Source organism: Corvus cornix, chromosome 2 (assembly GCF_000738735.6).
Source record: "Corvus cornix cornix isolate S_Up_H32 chromosome 2, ASM73873v5, whole genome shotgun sequence".
NCBI classification, from domain to species: Eukaryota; Metazoa; Chordata; class Aves; order Passeriformes; family Corvidae; genus Corvus; species Corvus cornix.
In genome coordinates, this window is record NC_046333.1 from 53,572,178 (window position 1) to 53,592,581 (window position 20,404).

General features: G+C 44.4%; 1 protein-coding gene across 5 annotated transcripts in view; it reads right to left on the minus strand.

The window, feature by feature from the left end:
* The window catches only part of NXPH1 (neurexophilin 1), a 142,485-nt gene extending 139,134 nt beyond the window's left edge, over window positions 1-3,351 (minus strand). The window contains exons 1-3 of one of the 5 annotated variants that reach the window (XR_005601544.1): window positions 2,695-3,351; window positions 1,829-1,990; window positions 943-1,128 (exon numbers count right to left, since the gene is read on the minus strand). Coding sequence is in view for 4 of the 5 variants with exons in the window: in XM_039549874.1 (XP_039405808.1) it covers window positions 1,829-1,882 (54 nt within the window). In the remaining variant the exon portion in view is untranslated. Of the gene's footprint in view, window positions 1-942; window positions 1,129-1,828; window positions 2,227-2,511; window positions 2,591-2,694 lie in introns of those variants that run through there. The other 4 variants (XM_039549874.1, XM_039549872.1, XM_039549875.1 and 1 more) reach the window with 4 other exon arrangements.
* Between the last annotated feature and the right edge of the window lie 17,053 nt (window positions 3,352-20,404).

Sequence of the window (20,404 nt, forward strand, 5' to 3'; positions counted from 1 at the left end):
CAGAGGATGGGGAGAGATTGGCATAAACGTGGAATTATCGAGTCAGAAAAAAGAATCGAGCTAGGGAAATCCTTTGGATCCTCCCCGAGAGTTTTGGCAGAAGACACAGACCAGCCGAAGGGCACATTCCCACATTCCCTCCCCCTAGCTTGTCTGTTATTTCCCGACCTTTTTTTTTCCTTGCTTTTTTTTTTTTTTTTTTTTTTTTTTTATCATATTTCGCATTGTTTCGAGGGAAACTTGAAAATCGTCTCCTTCATTCTGCAATGCCAAGCCCTCGGAAAAAAAAAGTGTTCAGGTAATGAAGTCTGTAACTAAACGGTAATTGAATCAGCATAATTTGCACACTGAATGGTTTTCAAATGCTCCCAGTTTACAATTAAAGGAGAATTAATGCGCTTGTTGTTCAGACTGCAGCGCATTAGAATAAATCCAGCACTGTTGTTGTAATGAGTCGAGAGCAGTTTAAGTGCCAGCAAACACATTTAAAATTTAACACGACGTATCGATCTCGCTCCGGCTTTTTGATGGATTATTTGCCACGCACTTTTCTCCCCATTTTCCCCCACCCCTTCACCCCCACCCCGGCTATAAAATTCGCAGGGAGAAGAGGCGCCCGCGGCAGACGTGGTACCGCCCGGCGAGGGCAGGACCCCCGATGAGGGAGCCACGTCGGGCGGGCACGGGAAGGGACGGGCCGGGACGGGCCGGGATGGGTCGGGCCAGGCCGGGCCGGGCCGGGCGCGGCGGGCGCTGCGCGGGCGCGGGAGGAGCGCGCGCGGCCCCGCCTGCCCCCCCGCCCCCGCCCGCGCCCGGCCCCGCGCGGGGCCGCGCGCGCTGCCCCGCAGCGCCCCCGGGTGGCGCGGCCGCCACAGCGCAGGGAGCGGCGGCGCGGGCAGCGCCCGGAGCCCGAGCAGCCCGAGCCGGAGCCGGAGCCGGAGCCGGAGCCCGAGCCGGAGCCGGAGCCGGAGCCGGGCCGTCGCCGTCACCACCCCCAGCAAGGGCGCCGGTGTTCTTCTCTCGGCAACGCTCCTGGAAAAAGGTCTTTTCCCTCCCCCGTAGACACGGGGATGAGCTGCCGCCAAGCGTTTGCCTGCTTAACGCATCACAGGCGAGAGAGGATGCGGACTGCAAAGGAGCAGTATGCCTGGTTTTTGTTCCTTGCAATCGTAGAGGGAATAAAGCGTGTGTGTGTGTGTGTGAAAGGAGATAACGCCGATGTTTACTCGTGTTCCCGCGGTAATCTTAAAGGAGATTTGCTACGAAAGTCAATGACACTTCACGCGGAAAATACTAGCTGTGCTCGCCGCCGAGTGCCCGCCCGCCTGTGCCGCGCCGCCCGTAGTGGCACACCGCGGGGGTTCCCTTCCGGAGGGGCTCCCACCCTCAGGAGGGAGCAGAGGGCAAGAAGTTGCCTCTATCCCACAGCCTGGCCGAGGGCAAGAAGTTGCCTCCATCCCACAGCCTGGCCGGGCGCCCCCGTGGCGGCGCTCTGGTGCCCACGCAGACACCCAGGGACCCGGCCCGGGAGGTGACACCGGGGGAGGCGGCCCGGGAGACCCCGACCCTGCCCTGGCCGAGCGGAGCACCCCTTCCCCGCGGAGATGTTACTGGTCTACGCCCCCACTGCTCGCGCCCTGCCGACATTTCCCGGCCGGGACCAGCAGCTCCCCGGCCCGGCCCCGGCCCAGCCCCGGGAGGACGGGGCAGGGCTGGCTGCGGGGTGCAAGTAGTTGCCGTGAGTTTGTTCGTTCTCCGCCAGGCTGGTGCCCTCCACCCCGATGAGCTCCCCCATGCCCGGCCCGTGAGAGAGGCCGGGGACACTCACCAGGTAGAGAGTGGGCTGCAGCAGAAGGACCGCGTACCAGTACACAGCCTGCATCCTCGCCGCTCAAACTTCCCCCGCGCTGCTTTCGCTGCCTCTTTGTTCCTTCCAGAACATAGATCCACCTGACATCCACTTTACAGAACAAGCAGAGCTCTCACCAGCCTAGACAAAAATGAAATTATAGATCCCATGACCACAAGACAAGGTTAGCCTTAGCACAAGGGGGGAAGAGAGGTGTGTAGGGAAAGGGGGGGGGGGGGCGGGAGAGAAGGAGGAGATGAGGTGTGTGAATGGGTGTGGGGGAAACAAAAAACGATTAAAATCGAGTTAATCCAGCGGCAGTGCAAAGTGATCGCACGGTCCGAGCTGGCGGCACACCGCCTATAGGCAGCGCTCCCCGGCGCTCAGTCCTTTTACTGGGCGGGAGAGCCCCGCGGTGTGAGCTGGGACGGCCCGAGGATGCCACTGCCAGTCCTGCCTGTCTGTGTGCCCTCGGTGGGAACCGGGCTGCAGCCGCCCGCCAGTTGGCCGCGGAGCCCCGGCAGCGAGCTGGGTAGAGGAGTGGCGCCGGAGCGGGGAGAAGGCGACAGCAGATGCTGGGATCGGGGCTCCGGATGCTTCTGGGGGCTTAAAGCCGAGGCAGAGAGCTTTGCCTTCGGGACGCCCGAGCAGGCTCTGCTTACCCCTGCAAGCGCCCACCTCCCTCTGCCGCTCCTAAAGGCGCGCCGTGCCTTGCCCCGGGCCGCGACCGCGCCCCGGGGCGCCCCGACGGGCGAGGACCCCCATCCCCGGCCCCAGCCCTTCTCCGCCCCCGCGGCCCGCGGACAGCCCCGCCGCCGCGGGGGGGCCGCGGTGGGGATACGTACGGCGTGGGGGATCCGACGGCGGACGGGGCTCCGCGGGACGCTCCATGGGCGAGCCTAGAGGGGCTGAGTGCCGCGGCGCAGCCCACCGCCCCTGCGCATCTCCTCGCCGCGCTCCGCGCCGAGCTGTCCCGCGGCCGCTGTGCATCCAGCGCAGGCACTGTCAGGGCGGCGGGGCGGCTGTCAGGCTCTCCCCCCCTCGCCTCCCCTTCTCCGCACACGGCCGCGCTCTGGGTCCGCCGAGCAGGACACTTACGGGAGGAGGGAGCTGCCCGGGCTGCCCGCTCGCCTTCGGCGGGTGGCACGGGCAGGAGCGGCGGCACCGGCGCTCCGGAGCGTCCAGTGCGATTTGTCTCTATTAAAAATGACTTATTGGCGAGGGAGCGGCGAGCGCCTGCTATTTAACTTCAGATAAAATCTATCTGCAAAGACCTTGGCCGATCATCTTAAAATAAAGCGCTGGAGCCGAGCACTGTCCGAGCCTCACTGCTTGGGGAGAGAGAAAGAGCAGTGGAGGGGGGAGGAGGGGGGGGCTTGCTTGGCGAGGGGAGAAGGGAGGAGGGAGGAAGGGGAGTTTAGCGGCGTCCCATCCTCTCCGCTGAACGGGGTGATGAATTAGAGCCCTCCCCGGGCGGCGCGAGCTGCCTTGCGCTGCCTGCCTTGCCCGCCCTGCCCGCCCTGCTGCCTGCCGTGTGTCCTGCCCTGTCCCTGCTGCCCGCCCTGTCCGTGCTGCCTCTCCTATCCGCCCTGCTGCCTGCCGTGTATCCTGCCCTGTCCCTGCTGCCTGCTCTGCCCGTGCTGCCTGACTTATCGGCCCTGCTGTCTGCCTCTACCCGGGAGCGGGCGATGCCCTCCCTGCCCTCCCTGCTGCCCACGCTGCTGCCTGGGCACAGCCCGTTCCCTCTCTGGCTGCCCGCGGGAGCCGGCTGTCTGCGTGAAAGGAGCATGGGAGAGCACCTTCTTTCGCTTTCTTCCCTTTCATTTCAGGTTTTTCCACCTCCCTCAGCGGTGTCCCGTGCACCGGCAGTGCTGCTCCGCCTGGGAAGTCAGGCACGGAGGTGGCAGGATCGCGGAGCCCAGTTGGGTGACGGCTGCGGGAGCCAGGCTCCGGGATGGAAGGGTTGCTTCTCCCTCGCTAGCAGGAACCTGTAGCTGGACAGCCTCTCGGAGTGAAGCTGGAAAGCTCACCCCTGTCGGGTGCTGTGGCTTGTTCTGCCAGCTGTCACACAAATGGAAAGGTCTCACCGACCTTTTTTTACTTCTTCTTTACAAAGAGTTCTATGGATTTTTTCGTACACTCTTCCACCCCCCAGGCGGTATCATTACTAGTGTGACATTGGGACAGGGTGAAGGGAAGGATACCAGCAGCACAGAGCAGCCTTACCAGATGCCCAAACTCAATAGCAAACCTCATATTCATCACTTCCAAAAGCCAAAGCAAGAAGCAAGCCAGTAAGCTGTACAGAGAAGGAAATGAGAAAGAAAAGGAAGACTTCAGTTGTCCCGTCAAATCCTTGCTTCTCTCAGAGCATGTAGGGGTAACTAATACCTGCGATCTGAGGCTTCAGTATCAAGCTGTAAAATACTGTTTTAATTTGGGGGTCTGAGTTTGGAACATTGTAATAAGAGGGGAGCAGGGAAAGAATGGGGAAGGTAATGAGACTCTTTGAAAGAGCTGCACCAGAGCCCTCCCCCACAGCCATTTCTGCTCCAAACACCTGGAAGATGGACACCTCCATATGCTTCCAGCACCATCACTCTGCTAGACATGTGGAATGCTCATGTCACAGCTTTGAACAGAAGTGTGCAGCCTGCGAGGATTCATACTGTCATCCTGCCCCTCCAGACAGCCTCTACATTACAGTGCAGGCTAAAGCTGCCTAGGGACTTCTTGTTTCAAAAGAATAACAAAAAATTACAGCTGACTTTTCCCTTGCAACTCCTTCCTTCCTATCTCTCCCACTCTTACTTCTCCATAAGTCTGGGGCTAGAACAACACGTAGTAAACAATGTAGAGAGAGATGTGTGAGAGAGAGAGATTACTACTCAGATATTGCTGTCTTTGCATAGAACAAACTTACCATAAACTATGCTGATCATTGCAATAAGCTGCTGTTTAGATCCAGCACAATTACTCTTATCTTAGATATGAAATTGCCAGGATAATATGGAGCAGAGAAAGCAAATGCGAAGTCTGCCAGATTTCAATAGGTCATGTTTCTGGAGAAGACAAAATATCTTCAGGAAGGAGCAATTCAGCTCTGTGTACAACTCGATTCAGTTTATCCAAGTTCTGATCACTGCTTTCATATAAGAGTGACAAGGAAGTAGTCCTTGGAGAATAATTACTCCTTCAGCTTGTCAAATAGAAGAAGGTCCTCCCAGTCTTTCTCATCCAGATCCTTAACTTCTCTAGGGGACCACTGTGGAGGAGCTCCTGGTTCCACTGGAATCACAAGCATGGGCTCCTCTTTACTTCATCCCATTGAAATGTCTTCATCCTGTAAATTCAGCAAGGTCTCCTATAAACGGCCTGGTCTGTGTGGCATCTATTTGAATTGTTAGACAGGCTCTCAAGGCAAAGTTCTTAGGGATGGATGAATCTGTTTTCTGAAGGTTCAGACTGATCCAAGGTCTCATTGGCTTAACTGAGGGCTTCTTTCTTTGCCCTTCAGCTGACCTCCTTAGCCAGAGGCCACTGGGACTAACTTTCTAACTACAATGGAACTGAGATTTCCTTCAGAAATGCTGCTTGAATTGCTCCTTCTCTCCATTGCCACTCCAGAAGAAAGGAGTAAGGAATATATAGGAGTCTGGATTAAGCTTTTTACTATTAAAGAAAAAAATAAGCAAACTCCAAAGTATTCCAGCTGTGAACATGTGATACTTTTTCAAAGGGAATAAAATGATAAAATGCATATGAAAATCTGACATTTAAGATTTTTGGATACAGTCATTTGAATTTCATTTGATTCTGTAATATTGGTGCAGCAGCTTAAGTGGAATATTAGATTTTTTAAAGTGAATAAGTGAATTTTGATTTCAACCATTTGGATGTTGTTTGCAATCTTAACAATAAAGTCCTCTTCAAAGCAGTATCAGCTAGTGAGGTTTTAAAGAATCACAAATTCTGGGCTTAGTAATGGACTTTGAAAAAGACCAATTAGACTTTAGAACGCAATGGGACTATTTTTACAGCTTGGAAATGCATTCTAACCTTTAGATATCTTCCCTGCTTCTGCAAAGATAGCGTCCTGGGTTGCAGAACTGAAAGGGTCAGAAGCAGAAAATCCAAAGACAATGGCAAGTGATTAATAACTGCTACAGGTTCCAATGGAAGATGGGCACATGGTTTAATTGCTTGAGGCACTAGAAGAATGCTGCAACGATAAATATCAAATGATTGTTCTAAACTTACTGCACAATGCAGCTAACCAGTTTAAACATGGACAGTTATTTATGAAATAGTAAATAGAACTGAATCCCGTGGAATCCTATTCACAGAGGCCATGTTTCTTATTTTGGAAATAAACTGCTTGGGAAAAAAAAGAAAGCAAAGCAAAGAAGGGAAAGGTGGGCCAGAGAACAAAGAAATTTATTTAAAATGTGAAGAGGTGAAGGAATAAGAAGAGAAAGTCCGATGGATCAGTGTTTGTCAATATGAAGAATATTTCAGTAAGATTATTTACATGAGTGATATGAAGTGTCCAGCCTGTAACTGTATAGTACATATGTAGTGCATGTGCAGCTCCAGTATCTTATCTATATGCAAGCTGAAGTACTATTGAATTCAGCTGGAGTTGCATATGCACTACGATGACAGATTATGGCCTCCACAGCTTTTCTATATTTGTACTATACAGTGCATGGGCCAGATGCCTCATATCACTCATGTAAATAATCTTATTGAAATGTTCTTCATATTGCCAGCCATTAATTCATCAGACCTTCTCTTCTTATCCCTTCCCCTCTTCACATTTTAAATAGATTTCTTTTGTTTCAAGGAAATCTTCATGTTTGAACAGAGTATTTTTATGGTTGGTATAAATACTACAGAGTCCCTTGTCACATTTTATTTCCATTTTTTCAAGGTCAGAATATGACTGTATGTACCATCTCTTTTCTAAATATAAAAATATCTCTGTGAGACTTTTATTTTTATTACATTGATTTCTGCCTACTTACAGTCAAAGGCATACCACAAAGTGGTGTTTCTCTGTATCCCATATGGAAAAATACAGGAATACTCCAACCACTTCAAGAGAAGTACCTTGTATTCATGGTGTTCTTAACTATTTCTCCTGATGCTATGTCATGAGGATTCACACCTCGCTGGAGTGAGATGTGACGTTCAGCATCAAAGACTAAAAGGTAATGTAGAAACAGCTGTGTCTGGACCACTCAGCACTTCTGTGATATAAACACAAGCAAGCCTACAGGCTTCACGAGACAGTCCAGGTGACACTCAGTTTGCATGTATATACTCAGGATTTTACAAAAAAAATATTTGAGATGAGGTAAGACATAAATTGTAACCTATATGAATAAAATTTACAGCCAAGTTTATCTACAGGATTTTCTCATTAATAATGCCTTTTAATTCAAGGAGGGGGGGAAATCATGAATATAAGTAAGAAATCTTTCTAACTTTCATTGCATAGGGAACTTCTTTACCAACATAATATTTATAGTAGAGATTTTTATTTGCATTTCACTTTTATTTCATCCATTAGATCTAGAAAAAGTTCTACAGTGACAATACAGGTGTCATCAAACCACGACAACAGGAAATAGAAGAGTTTTAATAATAGCTATAAGAAGTGGAGAAAAAGAATTTAAAGTAAGAAAGGAGTCTGTACTAAGTCTGTATATTGTCCAGAAAATACCACAACTTGGGTGAGTTTCCTGAAGACATAATTAGATTTCAAAAATAGTGTAGGACTAAGTGAATTGGTTAATTAAAATCCAATTATTAGAATATTTCATGATGACTACTCTAGGGATTGTTAGCTGACAGCAATACTTGTTGGAAAAATAAAACTTGGTAACAAAAGTTTTACTAAAATTTTTATGTCTATGGGTTTTAACTGCAAAATAACACAATGTATATCATGTCAGCTGGGAAGGCTTTATACAAAAGAGCTAAAATATGAGAGTTAAATTGTCTTGAAGCAGAAACTGATGTGGGGGAGAGTCTGCAAAGCCAGTTTTCTTTCTTTCAGTGTGATGGCGAGGAAGAGAGCAGGGAAGTCCCTGAAGGCTTCTTGGGCTGCCTGCTGAGCCAAAGGAAGGAGGGATGTTTGCAGCCCAGGGCACTGTCGAAGCACCTGCCCTTGGCTCCTGGGAGCAGTTTCCTTTTCAGGGCTTGAGTCAGAGGGCTGCATAAACCTTGAGCATTCAGGGCAGAAGGACACTCCACAGAGAATGAGGAAGAATGGCAAAACTTCACCCTAAAAAGCCTGCCAGGGTAGGACATCCCGACTCTACATCGTATGTGCCAAAAAGATCCTGTGGAGTCGCACCCTGTGAAGCAGCAATCTACTATTCTCCATTCACTGTATTATAAGCAGGAACAAACTCTCTGATGCGGTGTTAAGGCCACTGAAGGCAGATCTGCTTAGTATCTTTCCCTCTGCCTCTTTTTTTTCTCCTTCATCCTGTATTGACTGCATACACCCAACAGCAAGGCTGTCCTGAAGCCAGAATTTACTTGTCACTCTGTGTGGTGGCTGCAGCAGCAGCCAGGCAGGGCAGGACATTAGGCTGTATACCCAGTCGGGCTCTTGATGTTGGAGCCATCACACTGAAGGCTCTGGGGGCAGCTCCTTCCACCCACCCTGCCACCCCTTGGGGTTTGTGGCAAGCACATTGGTGCCAGGCTGAGAGGCAGCGGGTGCTGGGTCTGCTGCTGCACGCTCATCTGCTCACGGGGAGCCAGGTTGGGGCTACAGCTTTTACACGCTGCAATAAAGAGCTCTGTTGACCTTAGGAAGGGAAGTACAGGTGGTAAATGACTGGAATTGCTGTGCCCAAAAGGAACCTTATTCTCTTTTGAGAAAGCAGCTGATAAAAGGATAAATGGTCTCGGATAAAAGAGTTCAGACACTGGACCCTTCATGTCAAATACAGCTGCCACTGGCTGTAGCTAGCAAGAAACCAGTTTCTGAGTGAGTGTTAAGTGTGTTTTGTGGAGCTCTGCAGCCTTTCACATTGCTTCTGATTCATGGCGAGTTTGTAAATTACCAACCACACTGATTTTGCCTTGAGCTCAGTGAGTAGCAGAACCTGAGGGGGATTTTTTACCTTTCATAACGAATAACTTAATATTGTTTTACCTACCAGGCAAAATGAGCTATCAGGAAACTATGCAGAAAAACTCTGCCTTTCATGTTTTAGACCTGTAAATTTGGGTGACCAGTCTGTTCATCATCAGATAAATCAAACTATTGCGTTTTCCTTTGAACAAGGTGGAGTTGAGATTTTGTGAGAAGTCTCCTCTGGATATGTCTTGCAGCAACAAGAATTTTTAAAGACAATTTTTTTCTAAGTCCCTGAATAAGTACATTATTTCATGTGGTCAGGTCTTAAGACCAGCAAGGAATATTTTTTAAACCATTCAAGGCTGTTTACACTTCATTATCAAGATTTTACATCGCAGCTACAGTAATTAGGACTAAAAAGGCACGTGTTTTATTTTCTTTGTTAGCTAGAGGGCAGTCTCTTAGGCATAGGTGTAAAAGACAGTCCGCAATTAGACAATAGCCCGCTCAAATGAGCGACATCTTGTTCCTTTACTCAGCTACGAACCAGCTTCGATATTTTCAATATTTAGAAGATCAGAAGGAAATGCGGCTATATGGGAAGGAGCTATATACTTTGTAAAGCCATGCAAAAATGTGTCACCTTTCCCCTGTAATAGCAATACAGTAATTAACTGTTTTTCTTTACCCAAGCCTACATCTGGTATTAAAACCAAGTGAGATTTTTGAACTAGAATATTGTGAAATCTATTGGAAGGGGACAAACCTTGGAAGAACTTTCACATTTGAGAAAAACCTGAAATAGATTTTCAACTTTATAAGGGAAGAGAAAGCTTCAGACAACATATCAAAGAAATTACAGAGGAAATTAAATTCCCTCTTTTGAATTGCAGTGGCTGCTGAGGTATGAACACTTCGTTACAAAAACAGAGACAGATATTAGGATCGCCAGTAGTAAAGAATACATGTTGAAAAACAAAGAGATGTCTATTTGTCGAGTTAGTTTGTTGTACCTTTGCAGTAGCTACACTGCACACAGACACATTTCCCTTTCACTCTTCAGAAAACTTCACTAAAAATTTTTAGTGAATCCAAAAATCAGAAGAAAGAAAAATAATCAATTCGCATGGTTTACATGATTTAATACAAAAATTGTGCTTTCTCTGTCGGAGACTGCGGGGTGATGGTGTTAATTACTCTGGATTATAGCAATCTTCCAGTGCCACCTTGTGGCGCAGTGTAATACCGCAAAAGGCGTCCAACATTACCCTCACCAAGCAAAAGCATCCGAGTTATCCATGCAGCAGTCCATAAACATAATAAGCTGAGAGGTGGAAGAGTGTTTTCATCTTAGATATTACCCTAACTTCTGCCCCTGCCACAAGAAAATGTCAGCTTTTGCTGGTAGACAGTAGCACCCATCACACCTAATGCTATTTGGGTGTTACTCTAAGGGTGTCCCCCAAAGCAGTGTGCAGAAAGACTCCAAGGGAGGCTTTGCAACAGGCCATGTCGAAGCACATAAGCATTGCTCTATGTTACACCGTATAATTTAGCACCAAGGAGATTTTTTTTTTTAAACCACCATTCTTATTTTACAATGTAATTGAATCCATCAACATAGGCAAACATCGCCAAATGTGGGCAGCTGTTCCAGTCTTGACTACTCTCCCTGTGAAGATTTCCCTAAGCCCACCGGGATTTGCCTTGCTGCAGTCTGACTCTGTGTTATCACATCACACTCACAGCAGTAGGATCATGGCTCCTGAGCAGAGCCCTTCCATGCTGCCATGAGGACTCCTTGCACACACACAGAGTACCTTGGTGGTAAGTGCTTTCCACCAACAGATAAGTGGAGTTCTTAAAGCTGGAAGTTAAGAGATATACATCACCCGAAATAAAACTGGCCGATTTCATTGACACATATCCCAGAACATAATAGCTTTAAACAGGGAAGGCATATCTTTGGAAAGGAAAAGGGTCCAAGGCACAAGGATGTCAGCAAGAGTGGTAGTGACACTGGCAAGAGCTGCAGACCAGCTCATACTCAGACTGGTCCTGTGAGCTGTGATTTGGGGGGGACAGTCCAGTTCCCCAGGCTGGTTAACCTCGCATCCTACTGTGAAACTGCCCATCTCAGCTGTACAAGGCTTGCAGTGACAGCAAGGACATTTGGAGGATACAAAAAAATTAAACCAAGGGGAACCAAGTGGCTCAATTTCCATGAGTGTGAAAATCCATGAAACCTACAAATGACACATGAATTAAAATAATCTGCAGGATGCTAAGGCAGAATGTACTAATAAGATCAAAATCAGTCCTGGATAATTATGTCTCAGATGGTCATGCAGTGCCAGGCAAGCATCATACAGCAGGCTTTAAAATGGGATTCCTGTTTTGGAGAGTCAACCAATTACTCTACAGACAGATCCATCTTTTACTTTTCATCCTATACTTCTCACAGATCTGTGCTGACAAATCTTTCGTTTCTTGTCATCTGTCGATAGTATATATTATGTTATTTTCAAAGGTGCTGAGCTTATGTAGTGTACCACTCATAAGGTAATAGGATCATAAAATATAATTGTAAGAAGCACATTTTCAGAAGATTCATCTTCCTCTTGAGGACATAAGATGTGTCCATGGTTTTATTTCTACACATAGATTTAAGGAGACTATCAGAAGCTGACAGAAGCCTGATTTAAACAGCAATGGTGTTTAAATCTAGCAAGGTGGCCACGATCACTCCAGCTCCCCAGGTAAATTGAAGCTTGCAGATCTCATTTTTGTCTTTTCAGAGGAGGACAGTTTTAAGATGAAGGACAATACTCTTCTAAGACAAGCACATGCTAACTACATCGGCTTCTATGTACACATCAGAACATGAATGTACTATGTTTTTCAAGTTCAGGTTGTTTGCACTTTTAGATATATAGTATAAAATACATATTCCACAATAAGAACAGACTGTTCAGGATAAAATCTGCTTTCCTGAGCTGACAAGTTTCAAACACTGCAGTAAAATAAGTTCAGTAAATTTGAATTCTACAGATCAGCTAGTCTTATGGGGGAATTACATTTAAATTTGAGACAGGCTGGGAATTGCATAATTCAACTAGGTTTTAAGTTCAGCTAATTTAAAACTTTTCCACCATGGTACAGTGTACTTAGACAAAACAGACGTACAGTTTTAGAATTTGTTCAGTTTAAGCACCACTGATTAAAATTTAGCAAATCCTTGAGCATGGTAGTTCAAATTCCTAGTTTGAATCAAATCCACAGCTTTAACAATATTTAACTGGATTCAGTATAAAGCTGGTCTGAAAGAGTGATAAATAGGTTGCTGTTTGGTTTCCATTTGAGTGCTGGGCACTGCAACGGTAGATTAATTACCCTTAATTAACTATCTCCTTTGTAGAAGCTTGGAGCAAACTATCTAATGAGACCAGAAGGAGAGCTGAAGCTACTTGATTCACTTAATGCACAGGTATCATCTGTACAATTATCTGCCCTCTGAGCAGATGGGGTGTGCTCACAGCAACCGAGCTCCTGGCCCTGGCAAACGTGACAAATGGCAAGATCTCAGGGAGACAGGAGAGCACCACCAACACACGTGGAGACAGCACAGTCCCAGCTGTGGGCTACAGCACCTGTGCTACTGAACAGTCCTACATCAGGGCTCCACTCATCTGAAAAGGAGCAAATTTCTCCAGCACATGGAGATGGACATCTTTAACCCTAGGATGTCCATGTATTCTTTTTCACCAAGGATATCGCTCAGTGGTCAAGGAATCTAGCTTTCACTGTAAAAGAGTTACACTACAGAAAGATTCAGTTGTCAAGTACACAGATAATCTAGTTTCCAAAGCCATGGAAACCTGGCCAGTGTTTTGTATGCCACATGTCATAGCACAGGACCTCTGAAGGCTTCTAGATAGTTTCTTATACAACATCAAAGAGGATGTGGTAGCTCTGGATCATGATAGTATCAATATCAAAGGGAGAAAATGTAATCTTTTTGGCTAGGAAGTGTACTCTGAAACTGACATAGAGACAGAGAAAATATACATTTGAAAAGCAAAGTTAAGAAAGCAGAAAAGGCAGAAAGGTTAATTTTTGGAACTCTTTGGAATAGCTGAAATCTGCGTAAGAAGGAAGAAAAAACCAAACTAGAACCAATTAATTAATTAATTGAAACAGTTATAGAGAAGTTCTAATTTTTTTTTTTAATAAATAAAAGTCAATATCTGTAAAAAAAGCACATACTCTTTCCAACTCTGTAGTACTACACCTCTCTCCTTCTATCCAAACAAATGGCACTCCTCTTCACCATGTCCACTCCAGAGCTAATGACTGTGTGTAGTATCTGACTTCCATCCTGTCTGAAGGGAGGCTCTCTCCACTCGGTCCCTCAGAGGACTCATAAATTCTTATTAAGAAAGGACTATATGCATGACAGCCCCTGGAAGCAGAGATGCCTCACCTCCATGGTGATGATCCAAGGTGATTCAAACACCCAGAGCACCTGTAATTTCCCAGTCCTTTTACAGGCAGCAGATACCCCGCTCCAGAACTGACAGCTGAGAACAAACAGTACCTGGTTTCCTGAGAAAGTACCCTGGGATGGGCTGGATGCTGGAGCATTCAGAGCTTTGGGACACTCTTGACAAACACAGCCTGAAAGCACCATGATTTTGAGGACTAACTGAGAGAATCTGTTCTTTGTTCACAGCCATAGCCAGGGAAATGAAAAACAAGGATTCCTTCCTAACAAGGAGTCACAAGGAATAAATGTTTGGTACTAGATAACAACTTCCTCCTCCTTGGACTAAATACCCCAGGGAAAGACTTCTGTTTCTGAATCTTTATTTACTTCAGACATTCCTTCCTTCTGCTGCAAGATACTGGTGGATATACCAAGCAGGACCATTTCATCACAGTGGCAGGATGGGATCATATAACACGTGCAACAAAGCAGGTCAGTGAGCTATTAACAGTCTGGAGAAACCTTCCTAGAGGTTAAAGATTCCCAGGAACTGCTGTTGTGCAGAATGGTGTCAGAGGTACCTCCTGTGTCCTCTTCTCAGGACTGCCTTAGAAAACACTGTAGACATTGCCCACTTATGATTACATGACCTAACAGCTTGGAGAGCCCCCACCAGAAAAAGCCATTGTTGATTCAGGTCCAAGCAGTGGCCTACTTCAAACTGGCTGCAAAAGGGATGTAATACAGCCTTATATTACAGACACAGTGACTATGCACATAGGAGCAAATGCGTTGAAAGAATTAATGTGAAAGGTATTTGACTTCAAAAGAGAGAACTCCCTAAAAAAGAGAAAGCTAGGAAAGAGGCAAAAGGGCACAAATTTTTGCATGGTGTGGAAATTGTTTCAAGATGTCCTGTTAGAGGCTAGTTATAAAAAAGACAGTAATTACTATCACAAAGTTTTAAAAGGAACAAAATCACAAGTCAGAGTGAACAACAGGGTGAAGAAAGATTTTAAAAGTTAAAAAAAAAAAGGAAAGAAAAAGAAGTTTCATCCAAGTGAGGAAAAGAGATCATAAAAACTGGAAAGTTTACAGAAAACCACAAGGAAGACCAAAATACTATTTAGAAGCAATTTGCTGAAGGCATAAAAATGTTTCATAAAAAAAAAAAACAAAAAAAAAACCTCCTTTTAAACACCTCAGAAGTAGGAAGGCAGCCAGCTAGTTAGTCAGGCAGATATATTATCAAGATGCAAAAGGAATGCTCATGGAAGATAAGGCTGAAAATGTTTAATGAATTTTTCCACTACTGTTCATGGTGGAGGATCTGAGGGAGGCTCAGGCAACAGAGCACTTCATATGGGATAAGAATATGATGACCTGTCTCAAACTGAAATGTTAGAAGAAAATAGTACAGAAAAAAATTACAAAATAAGTTGTAAAAAATCAGGTTCCAAAACTAAAAAATATTCACTCAGGACACCTAAAGGAATTAATGTATGAAATTGCTGAAGAGCCAACTCCATTTCACATCTGAAAACATATACTGGTATTGGTACCAGAGATGTTAAGTTTGATGCCAATTTTTTTAAGTAGTTGTTGATATGAACCTAGTAAATCTGTTTTCCGTCTTGGGTAAATTTGTAGAAAGTACATTAAATAAGGGAATATATAGACTCAGAAATAAACATGATAGGTTGGGAAGGGTCAGTATGACTTTCATGGTGAAAAGTCATGCTTCATAAATCTTTGAATCTTTTCACACTTCTTTGAAGAGTCAATTAATATGTAAACAAGGATACTGCAGTGCAGTAGAAATGTGAGAATTTCTGTAAAAGTTAGGTTAAATTCTCTCCATAAGGGCTTTAAAAATTGTCTGCTTGCCTGGAGGGAGGTAGAGTTCTTGTTATGAATTAAAATTTTTCACAACAGGGAGATTGAGCCGGGGGCTCACAGGGATCCAGGTAGGCATTTTTGGTGCTCAGCAGATTTTCAAATGGTCTGGAAGGAACATTATACTGATGTGCCAAGATTGGCACATCATGATGATATCAAATTATTCAGGGCTGTAAAAAAATTAAGATGGCAGTGAAAAGTTGCAAAGGGACCTCATTTACGAGTGGCTGGTATGTAGACTGGCAACAAAATGTAAAGTGAAGTTCAATATCAGTAAATTAAAAGGTAGAACCTTTAAACATGTGCTCTAAACAAATTTTTTCCACTCAGGAAAGAGATGTGTGGAAAGTTCAACTTAATAGTTTGTGGGAATCATGAAGACAAACAGATCTTAAGCATTTAATACCAAAAAAAAAAAAAAAGGAGCAAAGAAGTCAGAAAACAGGAGTACAAGAACTACATTGCTCACAAATGGTTACTACATCCCCATCATTGACTGTGCACAGGTCTACTCCTCTATCAGCAAATGGCTTTAATAGAAGCAGAAAAGCTGCAGAGAAAGATAAGATCACCACTCTGTTACAGCTTCTACATAAGGAAAGCCTCTACAAACCACATTCTCTGCTAGTAAAACCAATGGCAAAGGAATAAAATGACGTGAAGAAGGAAAAAAATCCCCTTCAAATGCATCAACTTGTTTGTACTTATATTCCAAAAAATACAGATGCCTAAGAGCCACTGTTAAAAAGTCTGATGTTACTTTTTCCTTTCTCTGTTGCAATTCTTGTTTAGGTGCATCTGAATGACTAGGGCAAGAGAGATGCCAATTTTTGTAAAAGGAAATGGAAGTGCTGTTATTCAACTCAGCTATAAGATCACTAAATCTTAAAGCTTGTCTCATAGTGGAGGAGCAGTGAAGCAGGAAATTGCTAATGCAAAGTGTATAAGAGAAGATCCACTACAGCAGGATTCAAGCTTCACCCCAAAAGCCACTCTTGCAAAGAAAAAAAGAAGAAATATGTGAGGAGAGGAGAGCACTATGAAAATTAAATAGCATTCCAAAACAGGAAAAAAAAAAAAGAGCCCAAACTAATCATTTTACTACTACATTCAAAGTTTAATTGGGTTAATAATTTGTGTGCAGTATTTAGTCTTCAGTTATGCATGCAGCTGAAAAACACCTCAGCTCCTCAGAATTAAAACTGTATCAGTCCATTTTATGGAGAGCTGGAAAAGTTATATGATTTATTTTAAATTTAGTGATAATTTACCTGAGGAGACAGTCTGATAGTAGTACTTTGGTTTTAATGATTTTTTAGCTAAAAGTAGCTTGCTGTCCCTCTGGTGTTTTTGTGACCTTTTTGCACTTCTGGGGCATGGTGGGCAGTTCTGGGGTGTTTCTGCAGACTCACTCAGGACATGTAATTCTCCAGTGCAACTCTGTGTGAAGAGGTAAGTTTTTAAGATCCTGTGTAATCTATGGCCTTTAGGCACCTACTTTAATTCTGCCCACTTAAGCAGTAGCATGCACCAATGGTACTATTAGCACTATTTATATTAGGCACACATTTAAATGTTCTCAGAGTTATAGCTTGTATACCTGCAGATATGTGACCAGCTGTGTCTGGCAGGTATAGTCATGTACAAGTATGTAAGATGAGTGGCAAATGAAAATGTGTACTCGCAGAGGTCTTCATTACAAAAAGCCCATGTGCTTCCATTACAGCTTCTTTTCCTGAGGCACTGCAAAACACAAGATTCCAAATTAAAATTGATTTCACACTGTTTTCTCCAGCCTGGTGATGTAGTTTCTGTGGTGAATGTTTTCATCTCTTCATGACACTGTACAGGCCATTCTGTAAGCCCAAGTGGGAATCTTTCACATCTCAGATTGCTTCTGGTGTCTTCTCACCAAAGGAGGCCGGGCATCCTTCTAGAACCCTGCTGACTCAAGAAATGTGCTATGAACAAAAGCCTATCTGCATTTTGGATTATATATAGTATCATCTGGGGGTTTTCATGTTTTTGAAATTTATTTACCTATTTATGGAAAACATGAAATCCTCTGCAGAAACAATTTGCTAAAAAACATCCTCCTTCAGAGTGTACCTGTGTGCACAATAGTTTTCAGTGTATTTATATCTGCTATGACAGTACTTTAACAGACCTTAAATACACACCCATACAATGCACAGTGCTTCATCCTACTGTGTGATGCTTTCATATATTTCAGTTACCACTCAAAGAGATTAAAAAATATTTAAAAATTCACTCTCACAACAATAGCTGAAGTAGAGAAGTTTGCCTATGCAAGGGAATTGCAAATTGGAAAATTTAAGTGCTTAAATATATTCTAATCTCAATAGAAAGACAAACTGTGGTTTACTCAACATAAAGATATACCTGGTTCTAGCTTTAAACTGTGGTTTACACTTGTTGAAAAAAACTAACCAGGTGCACCATTATGCCAACAGATGCTGCTATGGGTGAAAATTCCAATTTGTTGAGCTTGTGATGCAAAGAAAAAGGCTTTACATTCCTTATATCCCTATGAGCAGAAACCAGGAACATTTCCTCCCAGAAGGACTGTTCAGTTGATCCCTCATTCTTAAACAGTGTTAGCAGTACAGAGGGCCAAACATACCAAACAGATGTAGTTTGGGCAGTATTTTCACAGTTATCATTTCTGATAGGGATTCAGCACGTTAAGTGCAACCATCAGCACACTTAGATAGCTGTCTAAGTTTCACTGTCAGAGGACCAAGGCAGGAAATTCCAGAAGGCAATTCATCTTGCATAACTCAAACACGAAGCTTCGGAGCACTTTGACATTTGATTCATCATTTTGACACCAATTAGACACCTGCTTTGGTCAGGGTATACTGTGTTTTCAAGAGGCCATATTTCTTCATTGGCTGAAAATGTGGGGACAAAATAGATTAGATCCTGACTTTTAGACAACTAAATCTAGAGAGAATGAAACCCACTTCCTGTGTCTTCTAACTTGCTGGAATCATTAATTGCGCATTTTAAACTACAGTATGTAGGCAACCCCTTGCCTGACTGCTTCCAGACACATCAACCAGACACTAAAATCCTAACTTTAAAGTCCAAATTACTTAATGGTCAAAATCAGAAGCTGTCTTATTAAAAAAAAAAATAAAAGCCTGATACCAATTTGAAATTACTCCAAAGGTCACACTACAAAGCCTTTTATTTTTGTCTGATACAAATGTTAAGCAGTCGTCAATTAAGGGATAATGTAAAGCTCTTGCTTAGACACAGGCATCTATGTCATATCACCATATACAGATACAGAACTAGCCAAGAACATTGACTGTCAGGGACAAGCAGCTATTTTCAAACACAGCCAAGGTGCTTTCACCAAGGAAATTACTCACATGCTGCTTTATGCAAACAGTTTTTTATAAATTCCCTAGTTATCTATTCTGCTGAGAAGTCCACCTCAGCCACCCAGTTAAAAATAAATGAATAATATAATGCACAAAGACTTCAGGGGCACCTTTGCCATCCTAATTACAGGCAGAACAATTTCCCATTCAGTGTTGAACACAACAGATTTAAGTGGATGAATAGTCTAGTTATTTACCTGCTCTAGATGCCACCTTGGACTGTGCCCCAAACCAGCACCTGCAAGTCCCCAACTTTGGGATTTCTGTCTTGGGTCCTATATCTCTCTCTTAGACTGAGACGCCCTAAAAGACATGAAAATAAATAGATGTCATGACAAGCAGTCTGAATATGACAAAAATCAGTGTGGTGGAGCAGCAACTCAAATTTATGTAGCATTTGGCCTCTTCCAGAAGAGGAATAGATTAATAGATTAATAGATTAATAGATTAATAGATTAATCCCTATGTAGTTCTGGCAATCTTTCTTCCAAGTCAGCATCCTCACTTGAGGAAGAGGAGGATCAGGCACTGATCTCTTCACTCTCATGAGTCATGACAGGACTCAAGAAAATGGCATGAAGCTGAGTCAGGGGAGGTTTAGGTCGGATATCAGGAAAAGTTTTTCATCTGGAGGGAGGCTGGGCACTGGAACAGGCTCCCCAAAGTGGTCACAGCACTGACAAAGTTCAAGAAGTATTTGGACCATGCTCTCAGGCCCATGGTGTGACTCTTGGGGATGGTCCTGTGCAGGGCTAAGAATTGGACTCAGTGATCCTTGTGGGTCGCTTTTAACTCAGGATATTCTGTGATTCTATTATTTTACTGCTGCCAGTGAGCAAGCTGTGTGACCCTGTGACCTGTGTACCATTTGGCTGAGTTATATGCTGCCTGCTTCACTCATCCATTGTACTCATTAGCAAAGGCCTGAAGAAAAATTACTTCATTTGTATCTATTTCTTATCCAGAATTCCCACTGGATGCTCAGCTGTCAGAACATCTCTGTGTTTGAAGGTATTCGAGCATTTCTGAACTAAGATTTGAGTTTTCTCCTGTATTAATTACAGGAACATGCTGAGCTGCTCTTCAATCAGAAATCTCCCTTTTTCTACACAAGAATGTGTAGCATACTGCTTACAACAAAGGAAAAGAAGTCACAGCTGTATTTAACACTTAAATGAAATTGAACTTGATGTTTCAGAAACCATTGCAAAAGAATTTGAAAGAATCTCACAGGATCAAATAACATAACTATAATCTGTAGCAGTCGCATGATGTTGGCTGAGGTTCACTTGTCCTAACTTTGTGCTTTCTTCCACAGGGAGAAATGTCAAAATTCTGAATTTCCCAGTTAGCAAGTCTGCCAACAACACAAAGCTGTGTGGGGCAGTTAACATGCTGGAGGGAAGGAATGACAGGCTTGAGAGGTGGGTCCATGAAAACCTCATGAAGTATAACAAGGTCAAGTTCAAGGTCCTGCAACTGGGTTGGGACAATCCCAAGCATGAATACAAATTGAGCAGAGAATGGAGTGAGAGCAGCCCTGCTGAGAAGGACTTGGTTGTGCTGGTGGATGAGAGGCTGGACATGACCCAGCCATGGGTACTCACAGCCCAGAGAGCCAAACGTGTCCTGGGCTGCATCCACAGCAGCGTGGC